The 24777-nt window shown below is 42.3% G+C and overlaps 1 protein-coding gene across 1 annotated transcript in view; it reads right to left on the bottom strand.

Annotated features, from left to right (window-relative positions):
• Spag17 (sperm associated antigen 17) overlaps positions 1 to 24777 on the bottom strand; it is a 226544-nt gene that overhangs the window by 127029 nt on the left and 74738 nt on the right. The window contains exons 5-10 of the mRNA XM_057793886.1: positions 15128 to 15314; positions 13223 to 13417; positions 8439 to 8620; positions 2883 to 3044; positions 374 to 444; positions 51 to 168 (exon numbers count right to left, since the gene is read on the bottom strand). Of these exons, the coding sequence (XP_057649869.1) occupies positions 51 to 168; positions 374 to 444; positions 2883 to 3044; positions 8439 to 8620; positions 13223 to 13417; positions 15128 to 15314 (915 nt within the window). The remainder of the gene's footprint in view (positions 1 to 50; positions 169 to 373; positions 445 to 2882; positions 3045 to 8438; positions 8621 to 13222; positions 13418 to 15127; positions 15315 to 24777) is intronic.

Raw genomic sequence — 24777 nt, 5'->3', positions numbered from 1 at the left:
TTTAGTTAAGGTTGATGTCAGGCCTGGAGGAAACCTCAACATCTACCCACCTGTTCCAGCATACAGTGCAGTATCAGGGGCACAGAGACAAATTCCTCCGGGATTGGATTCAGCAGGTCATTGTAATAGCGCATGTCTACCTCAGTGGTGACGATGAAAGCCACTGTGAAGTATAGAAAGTGACACGGCTTAATAAGCATGCATCCTCTATTTCTTCCTGAGATTTTGGGTGTAGATTCCAACCAACTGTGGCTAGGCCCTAGTTGGCATAGGAACTGTAGGTGGAAGGGCTGCTGGCAGCTACGGATGGGAGGGAGGGCAGTGCAGAAGCCATAGGGCGGCAGCTCTTCATTGGCTGATTTCTCACGTGCCTGGGGGTGGGGGTGGCTCTTCATACTGTGCTTTCTTCTTGCCAGGGGCTGGAGCAGATGACGGAGGTGGAGGCTGAGGAAAAAAAATGAAAAGAAGGTCTTTCACCAAACTTATTTTCACACCACAGATCTGCCACCGGGATCCTAGGAAATGAGGATGTGGCAAAGCTAACCAGACGTGGATGCTAACCAGACATGACAAAGCTAACCAGACATGGATGCTAACCAGACATGGATGCTAACCAGACATGGCAAAGCTAACCAGCCCTGGTCTTGCTTTGAATCATGATACTTTTTTGTAAACATTTATGTCTTGGTGCATCTTGTCATCCCTTCTTCGGAATATTATTGTGTACTATTTCCCAGCAGATTTTCCACCAGGCAATTCGTGCTCAGTTTTTTTTTTTAGCATCTCTGCAACCTGGTTCCCTTCTCCCAAACCTTCCATTCTCCAGCTCAGGGGCTCTCTTACTTAAGGTTTCCATTGGTGTAATGAAGTACCATGACCAAAAGCTACTTGGGAGTGTGAGTTTAACTTCATCTTATAGTCTCAGGTTGCACAGTCCAGCACTGAGAAGTCAGGGCGGGAACTGAAGCAGCCGTCATGGAGGAACACAGCTTACTGGCTTGCTCAGCTTCCTTTTTTTATATGTCTCAGGACCACCCAGGAATGACATTGCCCATAGCAGGGCGGGCCCTTAAATAAGCATCAGTCATTAATCAAGAAAATGCTGTGCAGACTTACCGATAGGACAATTTAAGAGAGGCATTTTCTCAATTGAAATTATCTCTTCCTAGATGGATGGCTTATGTGAGGGTGTCTCCCCCCAAAAAAACATCTAACTAGGGTATTTGACCCTTTGTCACCTTGACACACAAACACAACACTATTAAATAATAACCTTTTCTTTTTTGTTTACTCTGAGATCCCACATTAACACAGTATCATAACACAAAACATTCAAACTTTTTAAAAGTTCCAAGGCCTTTAAAAATTTCAAGACTCTGTAAGTGTAAATCTTTCAAGAGTCCAGGGACTCTCAACTATGGGGTCCTATAAAAGCAAACATAAGTTAAACATCACTTTGTTCAGGCCCAGCCACAACTAAGTTGAAGCAGACCCAAACTTTATTAATGTAAAACTTTCACTGCTTGATGTTTGGGGTCCAAAGAACCTGGGCATCTCCAAAGGTCCAGTAAGCAGTGTTCTTTCTTCCATGGCTTCCGCCTCAGTTCCTGCCGTGAGTTCCTGGCCTGACTTTCCCCAGTGACAGATTGTGACCTGAGGATTCTCAGATGAAACAAATATATCTTTCCTAAGCTGCTTTTGGTCACAGTGTTTTGTAATAGCAATAGAGACCCAACTAAGGCAGCTCTAACGTCTATCATCTCGACCGCTCTCACCCTTCTCAGGCCGTGGCGGAACTGCTGACACTGCACACCCCTTCCAAAGCTCACTTCAGGAAAGGTGGCCGGAAATGAGTCCTGTTCTGTGGCCAGGATCTTGTTGAGTGTGGGGCACTGCAAACACTGGGATTATTTTGCCAGTATCCCCCTCATTCTGCATGCTACTCATGCATGCTGCCTTGACAGGAGGTTCTTTCTGTGCTTTCCCAGGTGTCAAGCAGTTGAGGATGTCTTAGGGTTTCTATTGCTGTGATGAAACACATAACCAAAGGCAAGCCGGGGAGGAGAGGGATTATCTGGTTTACACTTCCACATCATAATCCATCACCAAAGGAAGTCAGGACAGGGACTCAAACAGGGTAGAAGGCAGGAGCTGATGCAGAGGCCATGGAAGGGTGTTATTACTGACTTGCTCCTCATGGCTTGCTCAGTTTGTTTCCTTATAGAACCCAGGACCATCAGCACAGGGGTGGTACCACCAACAATGGGCTGGGCTCTCCCCATCACTCACTAATTAAGAAAGTGCTGCACATCTTTGCCTACAGCTGGACCTTATGGAGGTATTTTCTCAGTTGAGGTTCCCTCCTTTCAGATGACTCTAGCCTGTGTCAAATTGACATACAAGTAGCCCGAACAAGGAGCTTCATAAAGATCTCAACATGAGACTCTTAAGACTCTTACCAGGGCTGGCTCCTTGCTCCTACCTTTGTGCCTCAGCACAACAAGCAGTAGTGTACTGACACAGGTCTCTACTGTAACTTTCTTCATATGCTTTATGAATATGAGAATCAAGTCACTCACTCCATCCCATAGCCTAACACAGATACTGGAGCCCATGCCTGTAGCACAGATAATAAAAACCCAACTCTCTAGCACTGGAATTAAAGGTGTTAGCCACCACCACCTGGATTTGTTTCTGCATTGATCTTGTGTAGCCCAGGATGGCTTTGAACTCATAGAGATTCTTTTGCCTCTGTCTCCCAAATCCTGGGATTAAACGTGTGTGCCATCACTGCCTAACCTCTAGTGGCTTAGCTTTGTTCCTGGTCTTCAGGCAAGATTTGTTTATTGGAATACAAATAATATACCACTACACATGCCTACCTCTGCAATCGCTATCGCTTCTAACATGGTTTTCTCGCTGACCACTTGCGGGACGTTAATGAGCTGCATGCTTGCCAAATAGTGCTGGTGCTGCCTCTTCCAGTCTAGGCTGTCATACATCAGACAGGCAACATTTTCAAAAATCTCGGTGCCCAACTCGAGCTAGCCATGAGAGAATCAGCGACAACCAACTTATCATTTGTTTCATGCTTTCAGAATAGACAGAATGTTTGTAACTTTCCAGAAAAGTCTATTTCCTTTTTTCTATAGGCAATCAAGTCCCCCCGCCCAAATCCCCAAACCCTAGATTCCAGCATTGGTGATAGAGACTCTACACATGAACTCTTCAAGCCCTTTTTGTTCAGCACAGAGGTTCTGACGCTGCCCGATACTTTAAGAAGTTGACTGAGGTTTCAGTGCAGTGGAAGGCAACCTCTTTACTACAGAGTGTTCCAGATGTTAGGGGTTTCGAATCCTAAAGCATATTAGACTATTTTGACTCCTGTAGCTGAAGACAAGCAGCTGGTGATTCTTTGCCTTCCTATGCAAGAACTGAACCGAGCATAATGGAGTCCCTCATTTGGTTTTGTGTATCGCCTGAGTCCGATGCAGTCTGAGTTTGACCAAGTTTCTGTCTCCCCCCCCCCCATTTTTTTCTGAGCTGGCTTTCCTCTACAGTCCTGTTAGCAAAAAGCTTGAAGAAACTGCTCAAATAACTGCTTTTACAGTATTCACAATTTTTATGAACTGGCAAGCCAATTAGAGATCTGTTATGGTTATTACTTAAGCTTTCATTTCCTGGAGTAGGAAAATTCTGGGGTGGCTGTGTCTCTTTGGAAGCATAGAAGCAATAAGTAGGCCGACCCTACATCTGAGTTGAAGAGGTCAGAAAGAGCGGAAAGCTTTCTCTGTGGGGCCAGTGACTCATAGACTGGCAGCCATTCAGGGAAACGCTTGGCTCTCTCCATCATAGCGCACCTGACTGTTCTTTCGCACATTCGCATCAAGACTGATGAGTTTTCAGTTGAACTTCAACCAGGTATCCTGCGCCTATCCATATGCTGGCGCAGAAAGACAGTTTGCATTTTTACAGCCAAAGGAAACAGCAGTAACGATCCTGCCCATGATGTGTTAGCACAACCTACGTAATTCATTTTACAATTCATTGGTAAATGATATGCTAAAGTCTGGCAAATTGTTTCAGCAAGCAGTGGTTATCTTGAGATGGCTCAGATGTCTTCTGTGAGCTCTTAGCTCATCTTGACTGGCATTTACTTAATGTAAAGCTTTCATTACCTTAGTTCAGCACAAGTTCAACCTGCTTGTGTGAGCCAAAGGGTGCAAACACTTTCCTCCACACAAGGAGGAGGAAAGACCCACTGCTGGTTCCTAGAGCAGAGGTGAGGTCATTAACCATTCACAGATAAGAATGCACCATCATGTAGTGCTATTTTTAAATATTCATTTATTTAATATGTATACAATATTCTGTCTGTGTGTATGCCTGCAGGCCAGAAGAGGGCACCAGACCTCATTCCAGATGGTTGTGAGCCACCATGTGGTTGCTGGGAATTGAACTCAGGACCTTTGGAAGAGCAGGCAATGCTCTTAACCACTGAGCCATCTGTCCAGCCCTAGAATGCACTGTCATGGATCTAGCCTGTGTCCATGAAGCAGCCTTATCACTTTTAGGCTATTAAGTGATCCTGAGTTTAAAATGGACTATAACATTCAATATTAAACCACTGGTTTAATATTGAATTAATATTTAATATTCCCCTTCTCCTGGAATTCAATTTTAATGCTGAGTCATTTTTGAGGTAGACCCTCCCCATCATCTTCAGTGATGGATCTTCCACTCAGAGAGACATGCTTAAGCTGGGGTTACTTCAGCTGGGTACCAACCAAGCCCCAGCATGAAGAAGATGCTCAACAGTTCCTACAAATGAACCAACAGAAGATTAGAGGGACCAGTTGGGCATCACAGCCTCTGGGTCTTTGGAAGAGATGAATGTTTTCCAGGCCCAGTTGGACACAATGAACATTAATCTAGGAACGTTAATTAATTACTTAATTTAGGAATGTTCTACTGTAACTAGCATTTAAAGTAATATTTTTCACATAAGATAGTTTTTTGAAAGTTAAATTATCATGTGAAGTTTCTACTCTATATTTGCTAAGATGTTAAGTATAGCAGTGGCTTTTTTCTTTAAAGGGGAATGGGCGTGCCATCAAGCGTGCATCTTTCCATGCCATGCTCTGAAGTCCTAGGACAATCCCCTTGCAGGATATACAGAGCTCCCAAATGGCACCCGTGTGGCAGAGCCACTCACCAGAAGCCACGATGAAGCAGCGTTCTCCCCTCTAGCCACCCCAAATCACCGCCGGCAGTTTTATCTCAAGTTGACCCTGGTTTAAAGACATTGCTGCAGACACCTTTCCTGTTCCTCTGCTGCTCACAGACATGTTGCAATCAAGTTGACACACGTCCACCATTCACAAATTCAAGTAATAATCTAAATTCAGTGACTTTGACCAAAAATAAATGCATGTGGTCCAAATTCTTAGCAAACAGAAAAATCAATGTATAAGTCTTGTCGCATTTTATTAACAAAGTAAATAACTTAAAGGTCAATAAAATGGTATGTCTTCTAATGAACAGGAATCTGTGGTCATGGGGGTAGGAAGCAGGATGCTTTGATCACTGAAGTGGTGACCCTAGCATTCGTGCTTATCTGACGCTGCAATGGCCTGTCCTCTATTTGGCGCATAAAACCTATTGTCTTACATCATATGCCCCTGGAGGCTAAAGAAGAGCCATGGGAAGCACACTCACTTGTGAAGGTACAGCAGGTACTTGGTTTGAGGATGTGTTAGCATCTTCCTGGGAATTATACTTCAGAAATTACATAATGGACTTTCCTATGCCATTCTGAACAAAAATACATGCAAGTTCTCTCTCTCTCTCTCTCTCTCTCTGTCTGTCTTTCTCTCTCTGTGTGTATGTGTGCATGTGCAAATGGGTTCACATGTCTACATTGCATATTGGGAGGCCAGAGGTTGACATTGGGTGTCTTCCTCAGGTGTTTTTCACCTTATTATTTGAGATGGGGTCTCTCACTGGAGCTCACTGATTGGCTAGTCTGGCTAGCTAGTGTATTTTAGCGTTCAGCCTATCTCTGGCTCTCTAGTACTGGGTTACTGGTGTGTGCTGACATTTCCAGCTTTTGTGTGGGTGCCAAAGACCCAAATTTGGGTCCTCATGTTTGTGCAACAAGGGCTTTGGGGCCTGAGCTATCTTCCCCAGAGTTCTTAGTAGAAGGGGATGCAGCCGTATCTTCTTCCAAATGATAGAAAAAATGTTCCTCTAAGTTGTAAATATGTGCATATGTGCACAAGAGGGAAAAGCCCACCTATCACCGCCTATCAGAAAGAATAGAAAGTTGGCTTTGGTGTGGGGATTTGGAATTCTAGGGGAAAAGCTTTTCCCCAAATATCATCTCAACAAAATAGGATGGAACATTCCTGGCACTCCATCGTTGGAAATACCAATACCTCTGGAATAGATAATTGTGCTGACTCAATTTAAAAAGCACCAGTAAAGATCAGATGGAAAGAGTTTCTTCTCTGAGTTGGGTGTAGATAGTGGGAAGGAGAAAGAGAAAGGCAAAGCAGGAAGTCTGAGGACAGGAGAGCAGAAGACGCTATGGAGTAAGCGGGTTTGCTAACCTCAGCTGTGCCTGCATACAGCTTCAGCGCCACTCACAGCTCAGGGCTGACATTCCTTCTTGCCAGTGGCAAGTGTCTCATGTGTGCCATACAGCTTCACCGCCATTCCCTCTTGCCCTTCACTGACATTCCCTCTTGCCCTTGGCAAGTATCTAATGTTTTATGCTGAAAGTTCATTTTTTTATTTTGCTTTACAATGGAGCTACCTTATGTCATTTATTCAAGTCCTTGCTGTCCTTAATAGTTTGACTGTAGTCTCTTCTTTTTTGAGATTATTATTAAACACATTTCCCTTCCCTTTCCTCCTTCCCAACCCTCCCATTTACCCTCTCCACTCTTCTTCAAACTCATGACCTCTTTTATCATCAGTTAACAATTGCATGCATATGCATACTTGTATGTACATATATATTTCTAAATAAAACCTGTTCAGTATTGCAATGTTACTTGTATTTATGTTTTCAGAACTGAACATCTGGTACCAGACAATCATGGTGCTCTTCCCTGGGGAAGGCTGTGTCTCCCAGTTCCAGCATTCTTAGTAGTCTATGGTTAGTTGTGTAGGGTTGAGGCCTCGTGGGCTTTTCCTTGTCCAATCTGGCATGTTTACTGGTGTCGACCTTGTTCAGCTCACATTTGGGCAGTTGTGTTGGTGAGACTGACTTTATGTCTGTGGCTTTTAATATTGCTAGGAGAAGTAGTCTGACAAGGAACTTTTTTTTTTTTGGTTTTTCGATACAGGGTTTCACTGTGGTTTTGGAGCCTGTCCTGGACTTAGCTCTTGTAGACCAGGCTGGTCTCGAACTCACAGAGATCCGCCTGCCTCTGCCTCCCAAGTGCTGGGATTAAAGGCGTGCGCCACCACCGCCAGGCTTGACAGGGAACTTTTTATCCTCTGGCTCTTACTGGCTCCCTTTCCCCGCTCCTGTGATGTTGCCTGAGTCTGAGGCGTGGGCGTGCTTTGGAGATGTATCTGTTGTGACTGGGCTCGACAACTCTGTATTTTGGTTGCAGTTTTCTGTAGTGGTCTCAGTCTGCAGCCTCTCCTCTTAATGTTTTCACTTCTTTTACTGGGCGCCCGCAGTAAAAGATAGGCAACAGGATCAGGGCTTCACTGTGTGACCGGCCATCGGCTTAGAAGAAGCAGCTCTCTCTGTCTTCTTAGTCAAACGTGTCCCTTCCCCTTCCCCTTCTCCTTCCCCTTCCCCTCCCCTCCCCCCTCTATTCCCTTTTCTGTCTCCCACTCCCACCCCCATCTCCTCTTTCTCCTTCTATCTTTTTTCTTTCCTCACTTCTCCTTCCCTTTCCCCTTCTCTCTTCTCCCACTTTCCCCCTTCCCCCCTCTCATTTCCTCTCTTTAGCTGTACAAAGTCTCTTTACAAGTATGCTCTCTCCATCCAGCCCTGCCCAGACCCTTTCAGAAGACGCCGCCCCCCCAGGGGTTGTAGTTTATCCATAGGCTCTGCTCTAGACTCAGCTCTCTTGATGCTGAAATGTATACCTTGCAAGGGATTAACAAATAAGACAATAAAACATAAAATTTGGTATCATTATAGTAATACATGCTCACACTTTAGTTATTACTTAGATCATTACTGAAGCATAACCTAGAGCCAAGTGTCATTAAATCAAAGAATCACCATCCGCTACATCTTATTATCATTAGTCCACACACCACAAGCTATAGAATCAGGGTATGTCCCACAGTGGCCCTGTGTCACCATCATAGCGTCAAAGATGAGGCAGCCCAACAAAAGGCACTGTTCCCAGCTGTGGACTGAGGGACAGCATGGACCACCACACACTCTCACTGTCCCGTGTACTCACCATCATCTCATTGTCTGACCAGTCAGAAGGAAAATGCGCCACACTGACCATGTAATGGAGCCGAGCAACATCAAAGAGATTGGTTTCAGGCTTCTCATTGTTCAGGATTGGTTCCAAGTACTTCCAGAAAATTTCAAGTTCCTTAATGGTATTTTCTCTCTTCAGTTTTTCGGCTTCTATATCTAATAATAGCAAAAACGGTTTACGATGGGATGAGGGTATTGAATTTCTCCCCACTTTGTCTTGATGTTGTGCGCCAAATGTACTGAGAGGCGTCTGTAAAGTGTCAGTGAAGTGGAAATACAGAACCATAACTTTGAGAAGTTTTGGAAGTGGGAAGACACAACTATACAACCAAAGAAGGGTGCTGTATGAGCTCATCTCTGTCCTCCATCGCTCAGCACAGGGGCGGCCCAGAGAGGTTGTGATGAGGTCACACATTTCAGGAGCTGAGAATGCTCAACCCCTCGACCTGATATCGTACCTGCATAGAGCCAGTCTTCCCTCTCAATCATGCATTCACATACTTGTATTTGCTTCATAACACATTAAAAAGCTGAAGTAAACCCACCTGTCACAGGCCCACAGACTGGGTGAGAGCGATTTATGCTTTCATTAGTTTTCAGCAATGTTGCAGCAGCTACATCTTTTCTGGGTATTTGCCCCCTGAGTGTCAAGTGATAATGGATTTACATAAAGTTACACTGGAAAACTTACCTGAAATATTTATATTTTCTATATCTATAATTAAAGAGTTGGGTCTACTTCTATGACCTCATCATTCTATGGTAAAACCTAATATTATTTTATTATATATATTTTTTGAGACAGAGTTTCACTCTAACCTAGGCTAGCCTGTCACAATTCAGATTTTAAGCTGTACTACAGAGTTGTAATAATAAAACCAGCACAATATCGCCATAAAAATAGGCATGTTGATTGATGGAATTTAATTGAAGATACAGAAATAGGTTCACACAGCTCTGGAAACCTGACAAAGAAGCCAGAAATACACGCTGAAAAAATAAAAGACATCTTCAACAAGTGATGCTGGTCAAACTGGATGGCTACATATAAAAGAATACAAATCTATCTATATTTATCACCTTGCAAAACAAAACAAAAACAAACTAAAAATGGATTAAGGGCATCAATGTAAGTTCAGACACACCGAGTCTTAAAGATGAGAAAGTGGGGATAGTCTTGAGCTCATTGGCACAGGAAAAGGACTTGCTGAGCAGGATACCAATAGCACAGGGACCAAGAACAATAATTAATAAATGGGACCTCATGAAACTGAAAAGCTTCTGTAGAGAAAAGGAGAGAATCATTCAGGAAAAGTGACAACCTACAAGATGGGATGAAATCTTTACTAATTATATATTTGATAGAGGTTAGTATTCAAAATATATGAAGAACTGAAAAAACATGAACATTAGGAAAATTTAAAAAATCCAATTAAGAATTGGCTACAGAACTAAGCAGAGCATTCTCAAAAGATGAAACACAAATGATTGAGAAACATGGAAAGAAATATTCTTACCCATTAAGGAAATACAAATTAAACAGTTTGAGATTTCACCCTACACTGGTTAGAATGGCCAAGATCAATCAATCAATCAATCAATCAATCAATCAATCAATCAATCAATCAATCAATCACAGCACATGCTGGCAAGGATGCAGAGAAAGGGGAACATTTATTTATTGCTGGAGGAACTGAAAACTTGTACAGTCACTATGGAAATCAATGTGGCAGTTTCTGAAAAAGCTGGGAATAGATAGACTTCAAGATGAAGCTATACCATACCTCTAGGCCATATATCCAAAGGAGTTTACCTCCTACAGAGATACTTTGGTCATTCATGGTTATGACTGCTCTATTTATCATAACCAGAAATTGAAAACAGCCTAGATGTCTATCAACAGTTGAATGGAAAATGACATGTGGTATATTTATAAAATGGAATATTATTCAGCTGCTAAGAAAATTAAACTATGAAAATTTCAAGTAAATGGGTAGAGTTAGAAAAAAATCATCCTCAGTGAGGTAATTCAGATCCCAAAAGACAAATATTATATACTTGCTCTTATACGTGGATATGAGCTTTTTAGCCTTTTACATGTATGTACAACCTGAATAATCAACCACAGAGGTTAGGTGGTTAATTCTCTAGTAAAGGACTGGTGGCGGGGGACAGCATCTTTCAAGAAAGGGGAAATAAAATAAAATGTAGAGACAATTGAGAAACTAGAATAGGAATATTAAATAGGGAGGGGGATGGGAAAGAAGGATAAAAGAGGGACGATAGGACCAACAACTAACACCAAAGGGCATTTGGAAACTTACTTTTGAAGAAACTTCCTAAGGTGTGTGTGTGTGTGTGTGTGTGTGTGTGTGTGTGTGTGTGTATGGAATCCAAATAGAGTCATCAAATAATGTGGGAGACAATGTCCCCATTGGACATCTTATGCCTCCAAGTAAAGGCAAGTGATAAGTGATAGGAATGGACTATGTCCTTCTGAGTGATTGACGAAAAGGTAACCACCAAAAATCACAAGCTATTGCCAAAGTTTTTGTTACTCTCTATAACCTACTGCTGAAGAGAACACTTGCATGTGTCATCAATCATGGGACAGTTGAGTGGTGCCTAAGTAGAAGTTTCACCCCTACCGACTAAAGTTCATGGTACTAGAATGTATTCTCTAGGCTACACAAAGAGAAAGGCAATCATCAGTATCATCCGGCTACAAATCACGTGACTCACAGCAGTGACCTGCCTGCAAGACATACTTGTGCAATAGTGTCACAAATGCTGCGGCAGTAATTAACCACGTTCTAATTAGATTTAAGGCCTAATCCAAGAGATGGAACCTATGCGTGACATTGCTCAAGTATGTCATGAGCCTAGGGGGAATCTTAACACTATTATTCTGATAAAGGAATGCAGCAATCAAACGACTCGGCATGACATTTTTGCTGTACCCATAGCTCAGTGCCTTGTGGTAGATGGGAACTAGTACAGAGACCCACAATTGGACATGTGAAAAGAATGAGAAGCTTTGGATTACTCGGTACAGGATGAGATGTTTTCATGAAAGCTCTCCCCTCAAGGTTCAGGGATCTGTGCAGAACAAGAAGTAGAAAGACCAAGAGGTAGAGGTAATGAGTTACTCTAAGGGAGCAGAATCTTCCAGATACAGCAAGACTGAAGCACTCCTGGAGACTGGCAGCATGCACAAGACTTGAAGAGGTTTAAGCCAGGCAGAGTCCCAGTACTGAGATGGAGAAGCGGACACAGAGTTCCACCCCTAACAAAGAACTTACCTCTAATGGATACCAACTGGTAAAAGAAAACTCAGTTGTCTCCAGCTGCATCTCACAGGGCATATTAACCACACTTCACGGTAAATCCCATTCTTAGGAGAAGTTGGCCAACACAAGACTAGCTCAACAGTATTTCTATAGACTTTTTGTCTCATTTTATTTTTGGGGTGCTTTTTTATCTTATTGGTTTTTTGCTTTTATATTCCCATTTTTGTTTTGTAGAGTTTTTTTTGTGTGTATTTTTTGTTTTTTTGTCTCGATTTTTAAAAGATAGAATAAAAGAACAAGTTGGATGAATGGAGAGGTTGGGAAGATCTTTAATGAGTTAGGAGAGGGAAAGTCTTATATTCTATGAATTTTTTTCAATTAAAAAAGAATACTTCTTTAGAGTATTTTGAAAAGTATAAATCCGTGTATTTAGAGCTCTCAGTATTGAGTTTAGTCTCCAAGTTACATACTCAATAAATAGTAATTATTATTATTATTATGAAAGGTAGTGATTTCTAGCTTTGAAAAAAAATGGAAGAAAATTGTTATGTGGCTGTGTAAGTTAAAAAGCATAACGAAAATATCAATAATAACATTAAAACTAATACTGCAGTGGGAATAACTTGGCTCCTGGAATCACAGATCTACATTGACTCTCAGGGCTGTTACCTGAAGGGTACAGCAGCTTCCTGTTTCTCTCTATAGAGGTAATATAACACAATTCCTTAACATGAAAATTCCAAGGCTCAAAATGACTGAACAGTAGTGTGTCTGGAACTTGGCCCCATTAATTTTCCAGTTTAAGTCTGGAAGAAAGAATGACTCATCTGATTTTTATTATGAAGCATTAGTAATACATGTAGAATTACTAACATGTAGAATACACCTAGAGAGATGGCTCAGCAGTTGAGAACACATGTTGTTCTTCCAGAGGTCTTGAGTTTGGTTCCTAGTAATGTGTCAGGTGGTTCATAGGGACTTATAACACCAAAGACCCAATACCCTCTTCTGTCCCCATGGACACACATACACGCACACACACACACCCATCTGTGTGACCTTTCCTGGGCTGTTTGGTGACTATGCCATTTGGAAGAGAAGAGTCTCAACAGAGATTCATCCAGCTTTGGCTAAACATTACAGGTCAAAAGTTACTGAGAAACACAGTTATGTAAGCATCACTTGCTCTCAGCTAAAAGGCTGAGAAGCCACAGTTGTGTAACCAAGTCTTCTGACCTGCAAGCCTTGCTTTCTGTGACTACAAAGGGATACAAGCACAGAGTATGAATTTAATTTGCCAAATTTATGATTCCTGGCTAATACAAGCAGAATAAATAGCAAATCAGTCTTGAAAGGATTTAATAATGTGTGTATTTTATGGCCATGTTTCGGATAGCAGACTGCAATTGGGCTTGGTGGGCAGAGGGTAATATCGGTGTACCCGTGAGTTGTATAGCCAGCTACATACCTTCGGGCTGAAGGACACCTTCCTGCTGCTGGCTGACTGCGGCCAGGTAGTTCTGCAGCGGTTCATAGTTCTCTGAAGATATTTTAATCACACTGGCTATAGGAATGCCAAGCTCAGTCATAATGGCTAATATCTGAGGATTGTTGAAGCCCACGACAATAATATAATGCTGGGCACCGTCATCTGGCTCATCGTCTGTTGGAGATACCATAAAGAAGGTCAGCTATCATTGTTAGATAGAACAGGTTGTCCCTAGGCAAATCAATGGTGATACACATTATGCATGCATTTGTAATCCCTCTGGCTTGCCAAGATCCAGCCAGTTGGCTGGAAGGCAGGCCTGTTGACTGTTTTTCATTATTACCTTTCCAGTAAAGTGACTGTGGCCATTTTACAATATACTAAATCATGTTTGTAAATTAGACATCGGCATATTGGGCGGGCCAACACACATGGGGCCTGTGGCCATGGAAAATGGTGCTTGGGCTCTTGTTGGAGTTTAGCGTTTAAGTAGTCCCTTTTGGTTCTAATATCTTTGGAGAAATATTGGCTTGACTCCTGAATTACAAGTAGCCACAGCTTTCTGGGACTTTATAAGCAGAGGTGTTTACAGGCTAAGGAAGTACTGTGGATGTGCTCTGTAGCACAGCCCTGGAAGAATTCATGTCAGTTTGGTGAGATCCCTGTGCATCAGTTGGGAGGCAGCTATTCATTGCATTTCATTTTTAAAAATACATAGTGCACATTTTCTTAAGAGTTCTCTCTTTATGAATATGAAAACATGACCATCTCATAGAGAACGATACTCTGGGGGTGAGAATTGTTGTCTCACTTTAGTGCTGACTGTGCATGATACATAAAGGTCTGACAATGTACAGGATAGCACAGTGAGGCCAATGTACATGCCATACAACAGATGCTCAAGCTTTCATTGTTAAGGAATTATTTCTCCCAACCACAAAAATGATCAACATTGCTATTGTCCATGGTGTGTACAGCATCATTGCTTCTGAGTGTGCTATCTTTAGAGCAGAGCTACATGGGAGGAGACCAATGAGAAAGGATGCAAAAGAAAGGCTGCTTCTCTTAATTAAAACACAGTAAAGATCAAAACTGCTAAAACAAAGGAAGTCTACTAAATACAAATAAACAAATAAAGCAAAGGTAACAACAGGTCGTTCTGTCTGGGCTCAAAGAGAACCAGCAATGGGTCACTAGTAACTCCCGAGTATGACTCACTTTTACATCAGTCATTTAAGATGAAAGGAAGTTCTGTTTGGTTTGGTGGAGACAGAAAGATGGTGGGAAAAGTGTGAGTTAAGAACCTGTGCTCTGCATGCATCTCAAATTATTAGATTTGATTGCCACTGTCCCTTGCATGAATCAAATTTATCATACTTATCTCTCTGCGTGTGTCACAGTCATGCATGGGTGTGCCATAATATGTCTGAGGAGGCCAGGAGACAACTTGTGGAAGTTGATTCTGTCCTTCCACCAAGAGAAGCCTGGCGATGGTGCTCACATGGTCAGGTCTGGGTGTGAGCAGCTTTCCTCATAAAGCCATCCTGCTGGATCATTTTCACTTTGCCTGTAACTACACTTGATCTTCTAATATATTCTCAACAAGACAGCAAGCTTCCTGATGGCCCAATCGCCTGCCATTTCATTCTTTGTTTTTATGATTCAAGCATACCCATGGAGATACACGCTAAATAAACACTTGCTAAAACCACACATGCATTGCAAAATAGAAATATTTTTCAATCTGAGTGTCACAGAGTGTAAGTTATTTGTGACTTTATAGTAAATGAAAAGGCTAGGAATGATGGAGTATAATTATTGGGGTGGCTGTTGAAGCCACATCCTGATCCATAAAGCAAGAGGTGAAAGACACCACCCACTGACCAATGTAGGATTTGATGTCGTCTTCTTCCCCCCTCCGTTTCAACTGGGTGGTCTTCTTCACTGCTGCAGCAGCCTCGGGCTGGTCCTTTCCCTTTCCTTTCCCAGCTTTGGCACTGGGTGCCTTCTTCTCCTTGGGAGACTTCACTTTTCCTTTTTCCTTTTCCGACTTTGCCCTTTCTTCTACCATCTGGAATGAGAGATCACATTCTGACCCGCTAAGTCATCTTGTGGACAAGCAACAGTTTCCCTGAAGTCAGCCAAAGTCACCCTCTAATTCACATCATCAAAGCAATCCTTTATTTCACTGCATACTTGCTATCATTTGTCATTTGGTCATCTCAAAAGTCAGGACAGTGGAGACTCCGGCTTGAACTGAGGTTGTGATGGGCACAACTGTGGAGGGCAGTGAGGGGCAGGTATGGGATGGGAGAGGGTACCAGCAGATTGTTTAAGAGAATGGCTTGTGGGAGAGATTCATCTGAATAAGTCTCTCAAACACTCAACTGTGTGTTTGTGCTGGAGGAGGATAGGGCAGAGTGGTCGTGGGAAGGGAAGCAGAAGACTCTGGTGTCAGGGACTCAGGTTTGTTTCTTAGCCCAACTCTGTAGAGCACCTATCATTTTGTGCAAACAAACACACAAAACAAAACAAACTGTGGAAACAAAGAACAGGCTTCCTAAAACCTCCTTGCTGATATTTTTCATGTTTTTAAAGGTTAAAAGGTCTTTAATGATCTTAGCACCAAGAAATTCTCTTTTTTATAATTCTACTTAAAAGCATACAGTCCCAACTGTTATCTGAAACACAGAAAGGGGATCCGCAGAGGCCACTAGTCACCCAAGTTCTTCATAGATTGCTCAAGGGCATGCCCTCTCCCTTCACAATTCCCCTCAAATGTTGCATATCATTTCACAGGGTAATTATGCCTGTATTTATAAACTTGAAATATTTATTCTCACTAAAATGATTCTGGTTCCAAGAGGAGGACTTTACAGAAGAGTTACAATATGTGGATCTTATCATATTTTTCCTTATGCAATGGCACAAAGACAAAAGGTAATAGAATATTGTACCACTATTTTGGGCTTTGATATTCATTTCTTAAGGTCATAAAACTAACTTGAAAACTTGGTGTAGGAGGCCTTTCTGTATTTGTGCTGCTTTCATTAAAGAAACTGCCTTGGCCTTTTGATAGGGCAGCCCTTAGGTGAGCGGAGTAGACAGAACAGAATTCTGGGAGGAAGAAAGCAGAGACAGGCAGACACCATGGCTCTCCTGCCCAAGACGGACGCTGGTTAGACTCATGCTGGTAAGCCACAGTCAAGTGGCGATACACATTAAGGAGATGGGTTAAACTAATATGTGAGAGTTATCCAATAAGGGGCTGGAGATAATGGGCCAGGCAGTATTTCAATGAACACAGTTTCTGTGTAATTGTTTTGAGTGTAAGCTAGCTGAGTGGCCGGAATGAAAAGCAGGTCCTCTCGTACCACAAAAACTTCTTAGATATGATAGGTAGGGTAAGTTGAGGACGGGAAGGTTTGCTACTCAGTTAATAGGCGGCATCATAGGGAGGAGGGAGGTTTGTTTTCTACTCCACATGAACTTTGGCTGCTAGGAGCTCTGAACAACTCAGGCCAGTTTTGACTTTCATGACTGGTATCATTGGTGCCAAAGGATTCTCTGCCTAGCGTGGGGGCTCCAGTGCTGGCAACCCTGCCTCTCCAGCACGGGCTCCTCAGCAGTGGTGGGAAACAAATATCTGTAAAGGCTACACCTGCTGCTTATGGTGCTGGGTAAAGACTGTGAAAGCACACCGCTGTTTCTAGAAAATGAAGAGAAATTTAATGGGATTGAAGCATTTGCAAGTGGTAAAATGACATGCTAGAAGAGATGGAGGCAACAGCAGCAGCTATAGCAGCAGGAGTAGCAACAGCAGCAACAGCAACAACACAGCAGCAGCAGTAGCAGCAGCAACAACAGCAGCAGCAGCAGAAATGGTAGCAACAGCAACAACAGCAACAGTAGTAGCAGCAGCAAGAGCAGAAGCAACAACAGCAACAGCAGTAAAAACAGCAGAAGCAGCAACAAGAGTAACAGCAGCAGCAGCAGCAACAACATAAACCTTGGGATAAAAGAGAAAGTTCAAGAAACCAGTCCAATATCAGACAGACAAAGGTTGTTAAAAGAGAAAGGGCACACTGTCAAAGTCAAGCCCAGCAGATTTCTGTGTCTCTCTTATTCTATCCTCAATGATGGTAAGCATATCAGCATGAACAGAAGTTGTGGGAGCCTGTGAGACACCAGCATCCATTTACTAACTTGCTCATTCAGAGGACATTTTGATGAGCAGAGTAAAACAGCATCAGAGGCTGGGAGTGTCATGAACTCCTGGGGTGGGACACAGGGGAGCTACTGGGATATGAAAGGGTCCAGCATTTCCCTCTGCTTTAGGTGGTATTGGTGCCTACAGCAGGGTTAGGCACTATCTCCTAGAGTTCAGTCAAAGAGAGAGGAAGGATATGTAAACAGACAAAACAAACAAAAATAAAACCGCATATGTTAGTGAACACAGAGACAAGGCAATCGAGGAGACATCACTCATATGTTGGCAGAAGGAATGTTTTCTCTCAGGAGGTGACATATGAGTGAAAACTTGAAAAATGTGTCATAATGCACACGAGAATCAAGGAAAATGTGACGTGTAAAGGCATTTGAGCACAAAGGGACTGTGTTCAGAGAACCAACAGCCTCATAGCAGGGCAAAAGGGGCAGAAGGTCCCAAGACAACGGTAGGAGACCAGGCATGGGCAGGTCACCCAAGGCTTTGGAGATGGGGCTTATAAATTCATTCCTCATTGACAATTCAGAGAAAGACTTGAACATTTGCAGGTGGAGAAGTTTATAGAAAACAGACAGTCTAATAAGGAAACTGTAGACACAGTTCAGAGAAGATCTAACAGTGACTCACGTCAAGGTGTTGGCAGATTGGAGAAAAGTAGATGGATTTGAGATCCATTTTGAATGTTTAAACTGTGAGGGTTAAACGATTAGTCATGAGGCATATCAAAGAGAACACTGTGGACTTGATTTTGAGCCACTGGGGGTTTGGTGGTGTCCCTTACTGAGGTGGAGAAGGTTGGGTGAGGAATGGTTTTCAGTTGAGTTGGGAAGATGACAAAAACTGATCGTACTATATTTGAGGGGCCAACACATTCTGCATTCAGAGATGATATTAATTGCAGTTACAAATTCAGGAGTAAGTAATAGGAATCAGCTAATTTAACAGGAGGAGATGATTGACGTGGGTAAAAGTTTCTAAGAAATGAGAGTATTGGGCTTTGGATCATGGGAACTCCAACACTTAGTCATTTGTGTAGTAGAAGAAGCCAGCAAAGAAGAAGGAGGAGGAGGAAGAGGAGGAGGAGGAGGAGGAGGAAGAGGAGGAGGAGGAGGAGGAGGAGAAGAAGAAGAAGAAGAAGAAGAAGAAGAAGAAGAAGAAGAAGAAGAAGAAGAAGAAGAAGAAGAAGAAGAAGAAGAAGAGGTCAAAGGCAAACATAGAAAATTAAAAAAGAAAAAAAGAGAGCAAGTGGATCAAATAGGGCAAGAAGGTGCATTGGTTGTTGTGGGCAGTACTAAGAGGGACAGCTATGGTGGATTATAGAGTATTCGACAGGGCAGCAGCGACACCCGGGAGGGCATTTGTATGGGAAGCTGCCTTGAGAACTTTGGTTGTGAAGGGAACTGGAGCTCTGAGCCATTCGTCAAGTGAGCAGATGGCAGTGGGTATGAAGCTGAGGTAAGAAGGTACATTTGTGTATAAAGCCAGGATCTGCTGTGTTTGCACCTTGATGGAATGATCTAGTACAGAGGGAGACAGTGAGGGTACAAGGAAAACTGAAAAATATCAAGTCAAGATTTACTAGCAAGAGAAAATTTCTAGTTCATTTGGAGCCACAGAGACTCAGTGGTTTGGATGTGGATGAAAGAAAGGAAGAGGTCTAGGTAGTGTTGAGAGAATGTTTCCATTTTTCAAGAGAAGTAGGAGGCAGAGTTCAGCAGGCAAAAAATCGGGAAGTTCCAGCTATGTTAGTATATGCCAGGGTCATCTTAGACAGTCAGAGAGCAAGTGTACTAAAAAATGCAGCCGAACTCAGCCAATGCTGAGATGCAAATAAAACCGTCACGTTGGATCCTCTGAGTGCCTCAAGTTTGTTTTTATCTGTTCAGATACAGACACGAAAAGGGTGAGAGGGGTCTCTGAGTTCATAATCATGATGGAAATAAGACTTTGTAAAGTGTGGTTTGATTACAATATTCTGGACCACAGAGTAAAAATAACAGAGATGGCAATGAATGGAGACTGGTGGCTCCCTGGACCAGCAGCTAAAAGGGGGTTGAAGAAACTCTGTGTGTGTGTGTGTGTGTGTGTTTGGGGGAGTGTTATTATTAGGTAATTCTTTAAGAGGAAAGTATGAGAAACACCCAAGGTTAGAGCATGTGAGCTCTTAAGTAATGATGATCATAATAGGACCATAGGAGCAAATGGCTAATGTGGGTGAAGGAAGTGAGTATTAGATAGCCAAGAAGCCATCACGAAGGAGCTTGCTCACAATAAGAAAAATGGAAAAGAAAAAAAAAACATAATGGAAAAGAGACCCAGGGTGATCAAGGATGTTCGTGCCAACTCAAATGTGAGGGCTAATAGGAGGGTCTGGAAACTGGGCATCTCCCTGTGGTCAGGCTTCTGCAGCAGGTGCGAGGGCTGCAAACAGTTGAACACACCTCTCCAGCTTACATTTGCAGTTTTTTCTATAGCTTTCTGTTTTCCTTCAGTTTAGGCCAATAAGTCAGCCCGATAATACTGAAAGTAGTATTTATAGCAGTAAATTAGCAAATGGCTATTTTAATCATAGCTGTCATCATCAGTATTAGGATATTTCTATGTTCTGAGCTCATGTTTTATGGCAGGCATTGCGTCTTGTTCAGTCCTTACAGGTACAATGGATGGAGCATTAGCCTCACTTTATAGAGGAGGAAGAAAGCTTGGTGGGGGCAAGCAATGATTTAATTCCAAGTTACTGAATGGGAATGTCAGACCAGAGGACTGTATAGTATAACCTATGCTCTTTGCAGTGGGTCCTTAGAGCATAACCATGACCCTGATTCCAATTAGTTTGCAGGCACTAGCAGGACTCACTGTGAGCAGGACACACAGGGCCTCTGAGAGCACAGCACTTGGGAGGCAGAGGCAGGAAGAGCTCTGTGTGTTCAAGGCCATCCTGGTCTACAAAAGCTAGTTCCATGATAGGCTTCAAAGTTACAGAGAAACTCCATATTGAAAGAACAAACAAACAAACAAACAAAAAAACAAAACCAACCAAAATAATAACAACAAAGAATAAATGTTTGTTGATTGATATACTCATTCAAATAGTTCTGCATCCTTACATGGATTTGCAGAGCACAGTGAAAACTTCTTAAAGGACCCCCTTCCAGAGAGTTTATCAGTTCATAAACTCCCGAACATTGTTCTCTATGAGTTTTCTTTGGGGTCTTATTGAGAAATGGATTGATCATAAACCCAAGTTCAAAGGAAGTGACTAATTCTGGTGCCAGTATTTAGTAATGCCATATGAAGGGTGAGTTCAGATATTATGCTTTTAATCTGATCTCACGAAGCAAGATGCATAACTTCTACTAAGACATAGAGTTTGTCTGGGGACAATGAACCATGCTAGGGACCATGCTGGTGTGACGTGAGGCCATAAGGTCCTCTTATTGCTCTGAGGCTCTGACTGGCCTCAGCTTCTGCTTCTCTCAATGTCCCCTCTATCCCCGTCTGCCTGCCCTCTGCTCTGGCCTCCCAGGGACCCAGTAGTGACTGTTGGATGCTCTCAGTGTTTCCTAGCTGCTCTTCCACTCACTACCTTCCTTTTCTCCTTCTATTAATGAAGCCAAACTAGGAGACTGGAAAAACAATCTCTGGATTAATTTCTTTTAGTATGAATGAATGATCACCATTGGACTCCTTCACCTTTGCCAAAGAGTTCTGAGGGGTCTTGATTCACCCTGGTAAGGCTTTATAAATACCATTGTATATAAAAATAATAATCGTTACTGAAAAATTGGAAAACAAAGAATTTACACAAATTGCTATATTTTCACTACGTAGAAAGACGAGTGAAAATATTTGCTCCATTGTTTCCACTTCTGTGCATCATTTTTCAGTGGCTGTCATTGCCTTCTCTCCTGGCAGTTTACAGTGAGCCTTCAATCTGCAGAACATAGAGAAAGACGGCTCTAAAGGAACCTCTGGGTGCAGCAAGGGTTCTCTGGGCAGAGAAACTATGGCAGTGAACAGGAGCAGACTCAAGCACTTAGTTCTAATGGACACCAGGTTTGACAGAGGTGTTCCTTGGTAGATCCTGAGCTATCTTTTGCTCTCTTCTCCCCTCTCAAAGCTGACCTCAGAGGGGGTCGGCACACTGCTCCCTGTGTCTAGACTGTTCTTCACTCCCTCCACCATCCATTCCAGAACGGAACCAGGGCAGTGTCCTCATCCCTCTCGTACTGTACAATGATTGACAGCTAGGATCAAACATTGTTCCTTGCTTTGAAATTTATTCTTTCATTTCTACTAAGCTCAAGTCACAGGAAGTTCAACTCTTATCTTCCTTTCATTTTTCTCCCGTTCTAGGTATTCCTCTCTAACCTACAGGTTTATATGCTAGGATTTGGGGGCAAAAGAGGAGCAAGCCAGACTGGACAAACACTCAGCAGAGATGAACCGTAAATCACAAACTAACTTCCCTCATATACTCTTTTTCTGTCCTTTCTTGCTTTGGAATAATATGGCTTCATGCTCCTACCCTATGTCCACCTGCTCATAGCTTAAAATTTCTGAGGGAGACAATGTGGGATTCCCCTCTGTATATTATTGCCTTGGTTAATAACGAAGCTGCTTTCAGCCAATGGCTTAAAAGAATATAACCAGGTTGGAAGATTTTGCACACACACACACACACACACACACACACACACACACACACATATATATAGAGAGAGAAAGAGACAGAGACACAGAGAGAGAGACAGAGACACAGAGAGAGAGACAGAGAGTAGGCAGAGTCAGGGAGACATCATGTAGCTGCCGCAGGAGACAGACACACAGACATCTTAGCGGTAGGCCACAGCCACATGGCAATACACAGACTAATAGAAATGGGATAATTTAAGATGTAAGAGCTAGATAGAAATACACTTAAGCTATTGATTGGCCAAACAGTATTGTAATTAATAGAGTTTCTGTGTAATTATTTCACGTCTGGGTGGCCAGGAAACAAACAAGCAGTTCCCATCTTCAGAGACTCTTGTAAATTAAAAAAAAAAATGCAGGCAGGAGATACCCCCAAAGTTGTTTCCCTACCATGTTTGGGGAACACATGTCCCTAGCACATGAATGCAGGGTCAAGTTCATTGGGGAAGGCATTCTCTTTAAAAACACAGCAGGAGTAGAAGGCATCTGGATGCTTCCAACTGTGGGAGGGCTTTGGGTAGGCAGAGGGATTTCTTAACCATTTGAGCTACTTCGCAGATGTGGAGGTCTCATGTAAAACAATAACTGAAGACAGTCACAGCATCCCACAAACTCAGTGACTGTTAAGTGAATCTACCTAGAATCTTCAGTTATATCATTATCTTTTTAAAGACAAAGAAAAAAGTCCTGTTCTGTAACAAAGCAACCTACTTATTTGGTACTACAAGATGTTTTAAATGATATTTTATTTCTAAATGATATCTTAATATTAATGTCCAAACATAATTGACATTCATTCTCTTTTCCTCACTAGGGATGGGAGGCCAGTGGCAAAAGCCAAGGACATGATGGTGAACAGCTATGCATCATATATTCTGATAGCTGGTGATCTATGCATCACGTATAACTGACTGGGATATGTGTGGCCTACGGTAAGATCTTCACAATGAGATTAAGGAGAGAGATGGAAAAGCAGGCTGGTGACAGCTGTAACTAACATAGTTCCTTGTGTGTTTTATAAGAAACTGGATTATAATGCTCTTACCATCTCACTGTTCCTTGACTGATTCCAGAGAATGGGGAGCCTCAGAGACAGGCAGAGAGACTGTGTATGGGGTGACACAGTATTAATCATATTTATCTTTATGAAAAAATATTCATCAAAACAAAGTGAGGGTTGACAGAGGCTAATAGGGGAGCAAGAATGCTCCAAACTCAATATAAACATGTGTGAAATAGATAATTTTCAAAATTTATTTTTATGAAATTTCTTCATTTTTTATTAAAATTTTTTTTATTTAAAATGTCTGCCTCCTCCCTACCTCCCTTTTTGCTCCTCTTCCCCCCACTCCCCACACCCCACTCCCCTCCCCATCCCTCTAGCAGCCATCATGATATCAAATCTCTGAGATGGTACATGGCACAGAGTGATCTCAAAGTTGATTTGATCAGGGACACTTTTTAAAAACAGAAAACTATGTCTTGTGACCACAGTTCAATTTGAAAACACAGTTATGAGAAAGTTTGGGAGAACATAACCAGTCAGGTTCTAAATTCTATGCTAAATAAGTTAGACAAAATATTGGTCATGGTGTACAGAATATATTATTTACTCCTCCAAATACAGAAAGCACACACATGTCTAACAAAAGAAGAATGAATAAGAAAATTATGGTAAGCAGGAGAAACTCAGAGACCAAGTAAAAACAGTAGATATGGATGCTGTGATAACAGCAAAATTATGATACATTTTAACTAAAAGAACTGTTAACATATTTTGACATGATTACAACTTTATAAAGAAATAATACATAACAAGAAACAGAAAAGGAAGCACACCAAATATTGCCATTGTTTGATAAAAACAGGATTGCAGTATTGTATGTGTCTGTTATGCCCTATATATTTTTTCTGTATTTTCTGTTTGTGCTCCCTGACTCTCTCTCCCTCTCCTTACTGCACCAGGTCATTTCCAGGACCTCCAATGACCTGAAAATGCATGAATTTGAAGTAAAACCTGCTTCTCCAGAGAGCTTTTAGAGTGGTGGGTCTCGCCTTTCTAATACCATAAAGTTATTTCCTCATAGCCATAAAGTTATTTCCGTTGCTACTTCATAACTAATTTTGCTGCTGCTGTGGATTATAATTTAAATATCTGTGTGTTCTGATGGTCTTAGGCAACCCCTGTGCAAAGGTTATTCAACTCCCAAAGGGGTCATGACCCCCAGGTTGAGAACCACTGCGTTGCAGTGACACAAATACGTGTCTAGTGGGGTGTGAGAGAGGGTTCAGTGGTGAGGAGCGCTTGCTACTCTTTCAGAGGACCCGAGTTTGGTTCCCAGTACCCACACTGGGAAGCTCTCAAGTGCCTGGATATAACTCCAGCTCCGAGGGAGCAATGTTCTCTTTTGGCCTCTGTAGGTACCAGCACAATACACATAAATATATAATTAAAAAAATTTCATGCTTAGGGATGTATTTGTTTTGTATGATCAAATAATACAGTCTCTGGAACCCCACACCATATTACTAGAAATGGGAGGTAGTTGGTGCAGCTCCTGGTGCAGTGAATCAAAACTCTGTGTGTGTGTGTGTGTGTGTGTGTGTGTGT

The sequence above is a fragment of the Chionomys nivalis genome, chromosome 18, assembly GCF_950005125.1.
Source record: "Chionomys nivalis chromosome 18, mChiNiv1.1, whole genome shotgun sequence".
NCBI lineage: Eukaryota > Metazoa > Chordata > Mammalia > Rodentia > Cricetidae > Chionomys > Chionomys nivalis.
The sequence above is the reverse complement of the archived record's forward strand: the minus strand, read 5'-3'. Positions and strand labels throughout refer to the sequence as shown.